A 15,519-nucleotide genomic window follows, 5' to 3' on the forward strand; every position below is an offset into this window, starting at 1 on the left:
ATCACTTTTTTTACGCAATATACTATCAAACTTGTTGTTTGTGTTCACCATAACCCTTTTGATTGGCTACCACTTGTGATAGCCGGTTAAAAGGGTTAGGGTGAACATAAATAACATGTTCGATGGTATATTGCGTACAAAAAAAAACAAAAAGACCAAATATGAACAAAATCAACAGTTGGTTATCTTCCTTAGTCATTTTCCCTAATATTAATACACAATAACCTTATATATCCAAAAATAAATTGTTATTTATGAATGTAGGTTCTCCATACTTAAAATATAGGACCAATATAAGTAAGGTAACTATCGTTGAACAATGTTTATAAAATGATTTAATAATGTCAAAACATGAAAAGTAATGACCAAATAATTGTATTGATCACTAACATGTATCCTCATATAGTTTACTGATATTACATTACAAAAAAAACCCTGGTGTTTTATGAGTAGCCTCTCGCAAATCGAAAGGTAACACACCAAATCATTTAAAAAAATATGAATAATTAAATTTTGAAATAAAATATAGAGAAATATGGAAAAAAAGTTTTTTTTTTCCATTACCTCGGGTAGAAATCACTGTGGGAAACAGTAGCAATGGAACAATCATTATCCCCGTAATTGTAAAACTGTAACTTATCTGAAATATCATTCAGTTCCATGGTTTTTTCATCTATGAAAGGTGGATTAGAAGGCAGGGGTAAAGTTTCATCTTTTGCTAACATTTTTAGTACGATTGACATTGATGGTCTTAAAGATGGAGCTTCTTGTGTGCAAAGAAGTCCTACTTGTATCACCTTTTTAATTTCTTTGAGGTCATTTGTGTTGACATAATGCTGCATCATTAGATTCGGGTCGAATATTTCCTCAACAGTATCTTCCTGAAAATGATTCCATACCTAATACAACATAAAAGAATATTTTTAATTAGAAAATAAGTTACATTTTTTTAGCACCAAATGAAATTATTATACTTACAATAGACACTAAGCTGTCAGTATATTCTGCGGTTTTGCTTTTGTTGTTTTCCATACCGGTGACTATCTCCAAAAGTAGAACACCAAAGCTATAGACATCAGCCTTTTCAGTTAACTGGCCATGGGCTAGATACTCTGGAGCCATATATCCTCTAGTGAAGTCGAAATAAAACTTAAAATTAAAAATTTAGAAAGAAAGCTGACGTGGCACAAATGAAAATACTTACAGTGTTCCAGCTATCGCAGTGCTGATATGACTTTGATCATCTTGAAAAGATCTCGCCAACCCAAAATCGGCTATTTTAGCGCGAAGTCTCAAGTCTAACAAGATGTTAGCAGCTTTGATATCTCTATGAATAATTCGGTTCTTGGTGTTTTCATGAAGATAGACTAGGCCTTCTGCTGTACCACTAATGATTAAAAATCTTTTTTGCCAGTTTAGGGTCTTGCCTTTTGTTGCATCTATAGAAAGTTCACAAATTCTTCATAAATACATTATACACCACACAATCTAAGAATCATGAATTTTGAAATTTACCGAAAATGAAGCGGTCGAGACTCAAGTTGGGTAGATATTCGTATACGAGAATGCTTTCGGGTCCTGAACAACTGCATCCTAACAACCTCACAAGGTTTTTGTGTTCAACACTGCTAATCATGTTAACTTCGTTATAGAAATCAGTTGCTCTAAATTTGTTGTTGAAGAAGAGCCTCTTCACAGCTATTTCTCTCCCATCTGAAAGAACTCCCTGATAGATAAATATTTCCCACTTCACATTAGTTGTTATTTAAATATCAGATGATTGTCCCACTTAGTGGGACAGTCATCTGATTTCAAATGACTGGACTAGCAGTTAGTCATCTAATATCAGATGACTAAAATCCAATCACCTAATATTAGACGACTGAGTAGGTGTACTATAAAATAGTACCTTGTAGACAGTTCCGAATCCTCCTTGTCCGAGCTTATTGCATTCGTTCCAATTTGACGTGGCTTTTTCAATAGTGGAGTATTTGAAATGTAAGCTACTGTCATTAAGCATCTTTGACAGTTTCTTTGCATCATAAGAGCCTGAAACGTTAACCAATCATTTGTTTGTTTCGCTAGTTTTATACTAATTTTTTTGCAAGTTCACAATGGTGTAGAATAAATGGATTATATTATACCTCTTCTCTTCTTTTGTATAAGTCTATGTTTCATGATATACAAAATTATCATCAGAGCAACTGTGAGGACTGTCACGGAACTAACAATGGAAACCACGATAGCTAGTACCATCCCTACAAAAACCATAAACGAAAATTCATCAAAAGAGATACATACAAACTAAAATTGAATCATAAAGGTATTTCATGTAAAAATAGTATGTAATTTTAACTATATTTTAATTATATTTAACGAAATTTTATTTACAAGAAAATTAAAGAAAACTTAAACATAATAAAAGTTAGCCCATGAAATTCCGGCTAAGTTATCAATCGAGACTATTAAGAAAAGACTGTGTAGTAAAATATATTTTCAATTAATTTATAACCATTTCGTTGCGAAATTGCATGAAAAATAATTTTCTAAATTTCTTTCACATTTTTGAACTACGAAAGGAATAATGTGAAATAATTTTATACATATTTTTTTTAAACTTTATACTTTGTAGCGTGATTATTTAAAAAACAGTTTTATAATTTTAAGTAATTTCCCAACTTCCGTTTTTATAAAACGATAATCATTATGTGTACTTCTAAAAATATGGTTATTTGTGATGTATCACTTCTCAATTCTGCTAAATATATATAAAAAAAACTCAAATAAAGTTAAATACATTTCTTTCCTAATTTATTTTGCAAAACAAACTGGTTTTTATTTTAATTAACAATTTGGAAAAAGAATTAGTATGGAAAAAGTAGAGAATAATTCTATAATATAATTTATAATTTTCCTTACCTCTATTGCTAGAGATAGTTGCAACCGGTATAGGATTCAAAAAATCCGTATCAGAATACCGCATAAAACACCCGGAATTCAACGCCCTCCCCTCCGACGACGGCAGACATTTCGAAATCGCCGCCGAAGCATTCTCCAAACACCTCCTACACTCCGCCGGACTCAAAGTCCTCCAACAATCCGCCATCACAAACACCGACTCATTCACATTCACCACACTCTCCCCCCTCGCAAAATAATCCCAATTCCCCGAACCGTCAACCACCGCATTCCCCACCGCCTCCCTCACCGCCGCCCCAAACAACCCACTCTTCGCCGTCGTATTCCCACAAACCACCATATCATTCGGGCCTGTATATTCATGAAAGAAGCTGTAATTTTGAACTCGCATAAAACAACCGTCGAGGTAAATCCTGCCGCCGTTGTGCGGGAAGCAACTGGGGAGAATTGTACGGGCTTCGGCGTAGCATAAGATGCAGTCTTGAGGTGAAAGGTCGCCGTAGCATTGTCCGAGCCCGTAGTTGCCGTCGGGTCCGGTGCCGGAGATGGCGGTGCCGTTACGGGAGGTTCGCAATAGTGTGCCGATTATCTCCATTGTACGGACGAAGTTTGGCATGAATAAGGTTATGTTGTTTTCTAGTTGTTGATCGCATGTCATGTTGATGATTTTGGATCTTGCGTTTCCTTCTGATCGAATTAGTAGTGATAGAATTACCATTAAAGCAACGAGAATAGATTTCTTCATCTTGTAATGAGGTTTGGTTGACTGAATATAGAAGCTCTTCTACATATAGGAGTTTAACATTCTCATTAAGAAAAATAATAATCAGATATGAGAGATTCGTGATATGTTAAAATAAAACAGTTTAATATAAAAGGTGCGAAAGTGGGAAAGTCGTGAAGTTTTTGATACCCGGAATCTGGTGTATAGATGAAAAAACATTATTGAATGTTTATATTCTTTTTGATTTTATATTGAATGAAAATTTAATATATTATATATTTATACTTTTAGAATAATATCTTATACGTGATTTTCGTCTAGTTTTCTTCAAGCTTGTGGTTTTGTGTTGACATTATGACATATAGGCTATTGCAAATCGGTATGTGCTGTACAAAAATCTAAATATTGTAATAAAAATATATTAATTGGTAAATTAGAAAAACGAGGATTTCCTTCGAGATTACGATCACTTCATATGTGAATAACTTTTTAAACGTCAATAGTTTTTTTTATTAGAATGAAGAAATATTGGAACATGAAGCATCGAAATTGGTTCTATAAGATTCCTAATTAAAAACAGTTTTGATAATCAATCTGCACAGTTGACAATCATCAATTTAAGTAGCAAAATCTGATTAAAAACGCAATGATTCCCATCATAAACGATGAGAAACAACAAAAAAGTTGTGTACACTAACTTTTTTTTTTTTTAAACATATGAAGAAATGTTGGAAAATGAAGTATTCATATAGAAGTATCAAAGCATTTGAAGAACTTATCCATCGGTTCTGATACAGTAGTCAGAAGCAAATCAAATTCGTTGTTGATGATCAGCATTCAAATCATAGTAGCATTAATTGCGCTGAAAAACCAAAGACAGATAGAATAATTGCAGATCGTAGTAAGTGATCACTATAGAACGATTAAGTAAGTGATCACCACTTGCATATACGGGATGTGTACGTATAGACTGGATGATCAAAAAGAGAAGAAAATGTAGGACAATAATCAATCATGCTAACCATGCATGACGATGATTCTGCGAGGAAGATTGACTTTCAGGAATCATATACGCGGTGCACAGATTGTATCTTCAAATTTATGGGATTTCTAATTTGTGGGATCTACTTTTGAAGATCTTTTTTACCTTTACTCCCGAAGACTATTTATTTTGCAACTTTCGTTCATTTTAATTTATCTTTTTAAGACTATATATGTTCGTTTATTAAATAAATAAAATAATATAAGTCTTTTTTTTTTAATTAAATGGACCAAAAAAATTGTTTATGTAATAAATAAATAAATATAAGAAGTTTGTATTATTATTTAGTTAAATTAACAAACACAGACAATCCTTTTTTCGTTTATATACATTGATGAACATTTATTTATTTGTTTATGTTTGTTTATTATGTTATGTTATAGGAAAATCTGGTCTATCGTGATTTTCAAAAAAATGAAACTCAATCATTAACTTTTTAGGTTATCAACAATGGTTTCTGTAATTTAAAAGCTTTTAATGTATAGTCATTTTGGTTGACTATGTCCGTTTTCTTCTGTTAAATCTAATCATGTGAGGGTAAAATCGTATTTTCCATACCACATGAAACGTTCTTGAAATTTTTTATAAATTATATTTATCAACTGATTTTATTAATAATAAAAAAACAACTCCAATCTACTCCCCCCCACCCCCTTCTAGCACATTCTCTTCACTTAATTGAAAACTACCACCAGATTGCCGCTACCTTCCGTCACCGAGTCGCGGGCTATTTTTAAAAAATACAATTTTGCCCTTTAAAAGTTTGTACTTCGTATGTGAACAACTTTTCTTTTTGTATTGTATTGTTTATTACCAGTATAAGTTTAAGCAGGAGATTTTATCTTGTCGAAGAACAAAAAGTAGGAGTAGTTTGATTCATAGGAATGATATCAAGGAGATTTCGTTAGTTATGCTTGATAGATACACCGAAAAAAACACCTACCAAAATACATCAAAAGAAACACCTAACAAAAGATTCATAGGAATGGTATTCCAAAATACAAGAACTTGAAAAAGATTTAGGTCAACTGACTTAGTTGTCAAGGAGATGTTTGAGCATGCTATTGTACACAGTGACAGTTTTTCCTATTGGGGTATGAAGTGTTGTCCAACATGTAATACTTGGAACCAAGGTTTTGAAAATCGGACCGGAGACCAAACCGGTCGTCTTACTGGTTCGATGGTTCAAGTGGTCCGACCGGTCTCAAAAACCGGATGATGTCATAATTATATTTAATTATATAAAAAATACAAAAAATGAAAATAATAAATATTTTTAAAATTTCTGGTTTTGACCGGTTTTACCGGTTCACACGAATACCGGTTTTTTTGGCCTTTAAGAACCAGATCCGGGATCGGTTCCCGGTCGAACCGGCCGGTCCGGTCTGGTTTTCAAAACATGGCTTGGAACTCAATGGAGCACTTGAGATTCATGAAGCATGTGATAAATGAATGGATCATCTGAGAAAGGAAATGATCTCCTAACAAAGGAATGGATCTCTTGACAAAGGAACGAATATTCTAAAAGGGGGTATTGAGCATGTCATACCCTGCCAAGCCGTTGGCAGAAACATCGGGCAGTGTGATGTATGGATAATTGGATCTCAGCAATAGGTACAATCAAATACAAATGCATATTTTAAAATTTTGTGTATTATTGATTTTTGAAGGATTACATTGTTTTAGGGACAGAAACAAACTCCTAAAATAACTATACTAAACTTCAACAACTTCCTTGCAAACTTCCTTCATACTTGGGGGACACTTTTCCACACCTATATTCCTTAAAATACATGCATTTCGAAATCAACATTGTTAGTGAGTGTACAAGTTTTTATTTTTGAATTTCCTTTAAGAATACTTTTCTTTTCTGAAAACCTTTCTTATTTATTTACCTATCCTTCTATCCTTTTAGGGTATCTTTATAAATCTTAAATTACTATCTTTTCAAGATATCTAAATATCCTAACGTAATTTAATTAAGATTATCTTTTGTTAACCCTAATTTATTATCTTTTAGGGATTTCTAACGATCCTAACGTATTTTAATTACAATACCAGGCGTCTCTAATGGTAATCTAAACTCTAAGGTAAATTTTAATGTGTTAACGTGAGCCCTATAATCGACGCTACGACCGTAAATATACCCATACTCACGACGCTTCATCATACATCGAATAGTAACATATATGGAAGCTATCCTTCCGGGATTGTAGCTAGCAATTGCAGGTGGGGATGTTAAACCCCCATATAGATCTATACATAACTTCCAAGCTTTCGCAATATTAACGATTATAGGTATTAGAGATATGCCGGATTTAATCAAGGCTTTTGGATGAATAACCAAGTCACTAATGGATTGACCCTAGGCTTTTATCTTTTATCTTTTAAACTTTTATCTTTATCATAATTACCCTATACACACACATCACACTATCTTTGTATATACCTCTCCGGGGTATATATCATCAAATGATTTATGTGTGTATATATATATATATATATATATATATATATATATATATATATATATATGGAAAAGTTCAATAGAGAACCATAATTATGGGTTCTTCAAGGAACCAAATCTTTTTTTCAATTTCTATAGCTTATTCTTTATCGAAAAAAATCTAAAAATATCTAAATTCATATATTAACATTGTGAATGTGAAAAATATTTTTCGGATTCACGTTGTGAATTTTCGAAGATTCACATTGTGAATTTGACGTAAAAAAAAATTCGAATTTTATATCATTGGAAAAAGGATAAAAAGTTATGAATTTTTGTATTTTTAGTTTTTTTTTTGATAAAAAAATAAGTTCTAAAAGTTGAAAAAAAAGATTGGTTCCTTGGTTAATTATGGTTCTCTATTGAACCTCACCATATATATATATATATATATATATATATATATATATATATATATATATATATATATATATATATATATATATATATATATATACCCTAATTGTGTTTATTTTAAAAGGATATTTAGACAACGTAACAACTAAATACAGTGCATATCCTAAATCTTGTATAGCATAAGTCCTAGGTACTTAAGGTTTCCTAGGGATTTGACCATTATAACATCTAGGTAATACATACTCCTACATTATTGGGCATCATATCCTTTATACACAGATCATAGCTTAAATCTAGGCATAGTATCTACAATTATACTATCCTAAGGCATCTAGCTTATTATAAAATGACTTAATATTTATAAGATAAATATTTTTATAAAATCATTTGTTAAGCATGTATTCGCCCACTAAAAACTTTTTAAAACGGTTAAATAAGGGGTCGTGAACTCACTCAAGGTTTTGAAACCGCTGATGTAGGGTAAAGAAGAGCTCATAACTCTGAGGACCACTCCACAAGGTAACACACGACCCAGAGAGAAAGAGACGAGTGTTTTGAAGGTATGCTGGACTGAATGGAACATACCTTTATTTATAGTCGATTTTTGGGGGTTCGCATCGAGTCTTTAATATGCGCGACGTGAATTTGAACACCACGGCTCCACAGGAAGTAACCACGTGTCCCTACCCTACTCAACCACGTTACTCGCAATCTTTCCGAATCCGGCTAGTGCACGATGTGTGGTGGCGCGAACTTGGCGCGCATGTAAATACTTTTCAAAAATCATTACTTCCTCGTGGTGTGCTCTAATCTAGAACCCTCTATATCTATGTGATGGTGTCAATGGGTACTGCAGCTTTCCTTTTGGTTGTTTTGGCCGATTTTGACTTCCATTTTCGAGCTCAACAAAGGTAAGAATTAATGATTTTATGAAAATCATAACTTAGTCATATGGATCCTATTTTCGACAAACTTTTGTCTAAAGTTTATATCTCGAGGAGTACTAAGAAACATTTTTTTTGCACTTTTAGTCAAAACTCAACCAATTTGTAAGTATCGTTTCCTCATAATTAATTTTAACTACGCGGTTGACTTCTATTTTTATAAAATCCCTAACTCTCTCATTCAGAATCGGATTTTTACGAATCTTATATCCTTGAGATCATTTTAGCAAGTACTATCCAAGTATGTTAACTGAATCGAAAAATGTTACAAGTTTTTTATCGCTAATTTATAGAGCCTAATGTAACAACATATCTGATTCTTATTATCTTAAAAAGCGAATACTACAATTCTTTATTTTACATTTATTTTCCTATTATTTCCTAACAGTGACTAGTGACAGATTTCTCAAGGTTGTCATAGTCTCCCCTCGTTTAGGAAATTCCGTCCCGAAATTTTACCTCGTCGATGGATTTCTTTTAGAACAAGTGAGGGTAGTTATTTGTCATTTGGTCTTCTTTTTCCCACGTATATTCTCGTCCTCTCCTAGAGTTCCATCATACCTTAACTGTGGAAATCCGAATTTTCCTGAGTCATTTGACCTCCCTATCTATTATTTTGACAGGTTCTTCGATGAACTTCAGCTTATGGTTAACCTGAATTTCATCAATTGGAATGATGAGTGTACCATTAGAAAGGCATTTCTTAAGATTTGACACGTGAAAGACGTCGTGCACGTTATTAAGCCCTAGAGGTAATCTGAGTCGATACGTAACTTGACCTATCATTTCAAGGATCTCGAATGGTCCTATGTATCTTGGGTTTAGCTCCCCTCTCCTTCCAAACCTTATAACTCCTTTCCAAGGAGATAATTTGAGCATCACCCTATCTCCCACTTGTCTTGGGGTTTATGCCTCACATTGGCGTAGCTCTTTTTTTGATCGCATGTTGCCTTCATGAATTCTCTTATCTGCATTATCTTCTCTGTTGTCTCGTGGATGATCTATGGGCCTGTTCGTATAGTATCCCCTATGAACTTCTTGGCAAGTTGGGTGTCGCCAATTTCCTCCCAACAAATAGGAGAATGACATTTTCGACTATATAGTGCTTCGAACGACATTACTTTGATGCTTGTGTGATATCTATTATTGTATGAAAAGTCAACCAGGGGTAGGTGACAATCCCATGCATTCCCTAAATCTATCACACATGCTTTGAGCATGTCTTCCAGCTTTTGAATGGTCATTTTGCTTTGACCATCAGTTTGCGGAGGATAAGCTGTACTCATATCTAGGTGTGTACCAAGGGATGTCAGCAAGCTTTACCAGAAACAAGAGGTAAACATACTATCTGTGTCAGAGATAATGGACAATGGTACCCCATGTAATCTGACAATCTCTTTAAGGTATGTTTTGGTCAGATTCTCCATCTTGCCCATCTCTTTTATTGGTATGAAGTGGGCAGACTTGGTTAATCTATCAAATGAAGTAGGAATGAGAATAACCTAGTCTCCTTATGATTCTAAAGTGAAGCAATGGAAGAGAGGAAACAATCATAAATGGGAACCATCTACATCTTGAACACTCCTTCTTGCCTTTAAATCTCGACCTACACTTGGAATAGTGGCTTTCTTGTAGTAAATGAATCTGAACATATAGGTAGCAACTATCTCGAAATGGATAAGTAAGCTCCCCCATTTTTGAATGAATATGGGTGAAAGGCTCGCTTTCACCTACGACTTTATCATCAGAGGTTTAAAGAGGTAGTGATTACAGGACTAGAGGGAAGTTCAAGTCGACCAATGTGATAGGCGATGAACTAACGTCTCTGGTGTCCGTCAAAGGATTCGGAGGTAGGGGATGACTTGTAATTAATTTGTATATTCGGGTTAAAGGGAAGGGCCTCGCCGAAATCGTCGGCTTTCTGCCCAACGCCACGGCCGTGGCCCTCTTATTTAAGAAGATTCCCGAATGTATAAGGCCAACATAGGCTGAGTCTAATTCACCATCCCGGGATTTAGTTCTGACCATAAAATGCAACTCTCATGCTTGGATGGAAGGAGCATTCAATACTATCGAGGTTGGATGGAGGCGCCTCATATCGGTCGGGAGTGAGTTGTGAATTCTGGTGATAAGGCTTGTGATGCTCAATCTATGATTTTCAGAATAAATGGATAGAATTGTTGGCATTCTAAATAGCTTTATCGGCCGGAAAAGCAGCTCCTAATTCCTATCTCAGTAGCTTCATCTTCTTTGGGAGCTGAGAATGCTTCTGCTGCTGAACCGGGAGGGACAAAGAGGCTTACACGCCTTATTTAAAAATGGAAAACACGTCTTTCTGGGTGGGGGTATTAAATCCTTAACTTCCCTAATTTTAATTTAGTGAGAAAGCGCGTATACTTTAAGGAAAGCGGTGTATTTCACCCCTCATCCAGAGTAGTTTAGTTAGTTGTCAATAGCTTGTGATTCAGAGTTGTCGACCCGTCACTTGCAGTTAAGTAAAGGAGCATCTCCCTCTTCATCGCGGTCACTCAATATGTTGTATCGATAGAGAGACATTTGCCTTGCCCCCCTTTACCCGAGGGATCAATAAGCAACCGGGTGATGGGTGAACCGCATCTGTTCCAATTCCAGAGGCTTTCTCCGATCAAAGTCGGATCAAATGCAAATATTCGATTCTAGAGGAATCAGTTTGGGGGGAACCTCGGGGATTGGGTGTTTGAAGATTTTGATGCCTTCTATTCCGGTCAATGAACCGATATTGTGAGGGTGCATCTAACCAATCTCATTTATCAGTGAAGTCCATTAGTTTAGAGATTAGTTCATGCTCTTTCATCCCCTCATTCAAGGAGTCGGAGATGGCTTGGCAGCAAGCGTAGTGGCAGGCAGGCGATAGGATGTTACAGGATAGTCTTACTAAATCTCGTGCAAACAAGATTTATAGGAGAGAGGGTGAGTTCTCCATCTATCTTAGGAAGGTCTTCTGTCTTTTTTAAATTCTATATATCTCTATTTGATGTTCGAGATCGCCTCCGTGTGGTTCCTCCTAAGTAGCTAATCGAATATGCTTTTGTCTCTTGGAATCGTATCACCCATGGCGAGGGTCTCGTATAATAGACTAATATATGAGTGTGTGACTTGTTATAATTGATCCTATTGTTACTATTGGGCGCTTACCTAGCCAACACTTAGATCCGGCCCTACCTAAACTTTTCTGGTTCACCCCAACATTCACCACTTGTCCAACTGTTGCTGAGTAGTTTTTGGATATCAAACAGACCTCCCCAGAAGGTAATTTTAATGTGGCCTATTTCCTTTCTTTTGCAATCAGTTTTGCTACAACACCCATTGCTCTAGCTAATTGTCCACCCTTTCCAAGTGTGATTTCTATGTTATGTATGTCCGTGCCTAAGGGCATATCGGTTGAAGTAGATTCTTATTTTTTATCAATCAAAATGTACTAATTCTTGAATACCCATTATGGTAGAATATTTGTGTGATATTTTCTCAAATTTTGCACGTGTGATACATGTTCCTTCGATTTCTCCAAGAAAAGCTCTTCGCATAGCAATGCATATTGTGTCTGTATAGTGTCATAACATGTAGTAGTCATTGACAACTTGGTGAAAAAGTCCATTTCAATCTGCTCCCACTTCCACTCGGGAATATATGGTTGCTATAATAATCCTAATGGTCGTTGATGTTCTACCTTAACCTTCGAACATGTTTGACACTTGCTGACGTAGGTCGCAATTTCAGCATTAATGTTCAACCACCAATAATGGGCCTTTAGGTCTAGATACATTGTGTCCGCTCCTGGATAAATAGAATACCTAGTCTTATGAGCTTCATCTAAGACTAGTTCCTTGACTCCTCCTTATTTCGGAACCCATACTCGTTTCATGAAATATCTCGTTCCATCATCCTTTACTTCGAGCTGTTTTTCCATACCTCTAAGGCTTTCTTCTTTAACGTCTCATTCCGTTAAAGCCTCAAGCTGAGCACTTCTAATCTGGGAGACTGGATTTGACTGAACAGTCATTGTAAGGGCTTTCACTCTATGAGGTTTCACTTGTTCCTTATGGATCAAAGTGTCAGCTATGACATTAGCCTTTCCTGGGTGGTAGTGAATTTCACAATCATAGTCGTTCGACAACTTTAACCATCTTCTTTGCCTCATATTGAGTTCCTTCTGATTGAAGATGTTCTACAGACTCTTGTGATCCGTCTATACCACACACTTTGTTTTGTAAAGGTAATGACACCAGATCTTCAGGGAAAAAACTACCACTCCCAACTTTAGGTTGTGGTTGGTGTAGTTGTTCTCATGCACTTTAAGTTGTCTTGACGCATAGGCTGTGACCTTATCCCTTTAAATTAATACTCATCCCATTCCTTTGTGTGACGCATCACAATATACTACTAAGTCATCATTGCCATTTAGAAGATATAATATCGGTGCACTACACAACATGTCTTTTAGCTTTTGGAAAGTTGCTAGCTTCATGGTTGTCTTCCCAATTGAATTTTACTTCCTTTTGGGTTAACATTGTGAGGGGTTTGGCTATTCGAGAGAAATTCTTTATATATCTCTGGTAGTAGCCGTCCAGTCCTAGAAATTGACGCACTTCCGTTGGCGTCTTGGGGGTTTCCCAATTATTGACCACTTCTATCTTGGAAGGGTCAACATGAATTCCTTTATTGCTCACCACATGCCAACAAAGTGTATTTCTCTTAACCAAAATTCACACTTAGAGAATTTGGCGTACAAATTTTCTTTCCTTAATAGCTCTAGGACCACTCGAAGGTGTTGCATATGCTCTTCCTTGGTTCGGGAGTATACCAGAATATCGTCGATGAACACAATCACGAATTTATCCAACTAGGGTTTACACACTCGATTCATAAGATCCATAAAGACTGTCAGAGCATTCGTTAATCCGAAAGGCATGAACAAGAGTTCGTAACGACCGTAGCATGTTGTAAATGCATTATTTGGAATTTCCTCTTTCATGACTCAAAGTTGATGATATCCTGATCTCAATTCTATCTTAGAGAAGTAACTGGATCCTTGCAATTGATCGAAGAGATCATCTATTCGAGGTAAAGGATATCTATTATTAATGGTTAAATTATTTAGCTCTTTGTAGTCTATGCACATTCGAAAAGATCCATCATTCTTCTTGACAAATAAAATGAGTACTCCCCAATTTGAAAAGCGTGATCTGATGAAACCCTTGTCAAGAAGTTCTTGTAGTTGGCTGGAGAGTTCTTGCATCTCCGAGGGTGCCAATCTATATAGAGACTTTCCTACTGGGGTAGCTCCTGGGACTAGATCAATCCTAAACTCTACTTGACGAACTTGCAGTAGACTGGGTAGATCGTCAGGGAATACATCAGGGAATTCACACACCTGAGGCACTTCCTTGATCTTTTTCTTCTTATTGTCTTTCCTATCAACAACATGAGCTAAGAAGGCGGAATACTTTTTCTGCAAGTATTTCCTAGCCTTCATGCGTGAAATGATCCTAAGGCTTGTACTAGGCTTGTCATCAAAGATGATCATTGATTCTCTATTGGGTAAGGTGTGCATAGGGCCTTCTCGAAGCAAAGCACCTCGATGTGGTTAGCGGATAACCAGTCCATGACAATAATGACATCGAAACTTCCAATGACCATTGGTATAAGGTTGATGAGAAAGGGATGAGAATTTATAGTTAAGGTACAGTTCCTAAGTATTTCCTTAATACTATCGACTTGGCTATTAGCCATTTCTACTCTATGGGCCTCCCTATATTTACTAGAAGGGTGATCTAATAACTTCCTAAATTCGGGAGTAATATAGCTTCTATCGGCGTCAATATTTGCATACAAATTATTGATTAGGAACGTACCCGTCACTACCATCGGATTCAATGACTGCCCTCACCCCGATAACAAATGTCATGCCTCTAGCAGCACCTCCCGACCTCTTAATTTTGGACAATCCCTTATGAGGTGTCTAATTTCCTTGCACTCATAGCACAATCGACTATCTCTATTGGATGAGTTTCTATAGTTTTTTGCAAGATGACCCTCTTGTCACGGTTGGTACAGACCAAACATTCTCCATGGTGATGATACCCACATTCCTTGCACTTAGGACTACCTCATGAAGTAGTCCTTACCAAGGGTGCTATAACTGTAAACGCTCGAATCACTTCCCGCATCTTCTCTAATGACTGCATATCCTTCCCTTTGGCCTCCTTGCCAAATTTCCTTTTTCCACCCAAAAAAAGTAGCGGGTTCATATATTGGCTACGCTTCTATTCCCTCCTCAAACCTAACAATATCATAGTTCCTAGCAACCCAAAGCTAGAAATATCTACCACAACCTAAAGTAAACTACCAACCAAATCACCATCTGATCTGACTATTGCTGGAGGTAGTCGATCATTGCTTCTAGAGTGGCTACTCCTATGTCGAACGAGACTCTTGATCTCGATCTGCTGATCATGTACTAAAGAATGGGTCTCCTCTAGATGATCATAAGCATGGAGGATCCCCATCTCATCAAAATCCCTACTCTCCTCTAAACCTATGACAACGTTGGTGAACATCCTAACCTCCTATTAGGTTATGAGCATAACAACAAACCTATGTGTTCATGCAACCCTAATTGCTTTGGATCTAAGTTTTTCACAATTGAACATGCAAATTGAATTCCAATGCAATAACCCTAGATCTAGCATATAATTTCAAAATTTATATACAAATTAGGGTTAGAAGATTACCTCACTTGTTATGTAGTAATAACAACTCAATCTTGAATATCCTTGACTCTTGAAAGCTTAGTGCCCAATTATTGCACCTCTAATGTTTCACAAACACCCAATTCAAGAGGATGAGAGTAGAGACAAGGAAAATCGGCTAGGGTTATGGAAAATTGCATTGGCCGAAATTCCTAGGGTTTGGAGAGGTTTATATAGAGTTAGGTTGGTTAATCTTGAAGTTGGACTTGAATAAGGAAACCCTAGTTCCCATCCAAAAC

The 15,519-nt window shown here is 35.9% G+C and overlaps 1 protein-coding gene across 1 annotated transcript; it reads right to left on the bottom strand.

Annotated features, from left to right (window-relative positions):
* Window positions 1–298: 298 nt before the first annotated feature.
* Window positions 299–3,750, bottom strand: LOC145070237 (cysteine-rich receptor-like protein kinase 2). The gene is made up of 7 exons (XM_079017174.1): window positions 2,920–3,750; window positions 2,145–2,258; window positions 1,910–2,049; window positions 1,516–1,726; window positions 1,205–1,439; window positions 979–1,129; window positions 299–899 (listed from the first exon to the last, which is right to left on the bottom strand). The coding sequence occupies exons 1-7, from the start codon at window positions 3,662–3,664 to the stop codon at window positions 561–563; spliced, it is 1,935 nt and encodes a 644-aa protein (XP_078873300.1). The 5' UTR covers window positions 3,665–3,750; the 3' UTR covers window positions 299–560.
* Between the last annotated feature and the right edge of the window lie 11,769 nt (window positions 3,751–15,519).

This window comes from Lactuca serriola, chromosome 8, assembly GCF_051521515.1.
Source record: "Lactuca serriola cultivar US96UC23 chromosome 8, Lser_US96UC23_V15, whole genome shotgun sequence".
Classification (NCBI taxonomy): domain Eukaryota; kingdom Viridiplantae; phylum Streptophyta; class Magnoliopsida; order Asterales; family Asteraceae; genus Lactuca; species Lactuca serriola.

Bases quoted from the DNA above. Each gene is read 5' to 3' on its own strand.
- LOC145070237 (XM_079017174.1), bottom strand. From the start codon at position 3,664: ATGAAGAAATCTATTCTCGTTGCTTTAATGGTAATTCTATCACTACTA. The intron at 2,259-2,919 runs GTAAGGAAAATT...TGGTTTTTGTAG, and splicing joins AACTATCTCTAGCAATAGAG to GGATGGTACTAGCTATCGTG. The intron at 1,130-1,204 runs GTAAGTATTTTC...CGACTTCACTAG, and splicing joins ACTGCGATAGCTGGAACACT to AGGATATATGGCTCCAGAGT.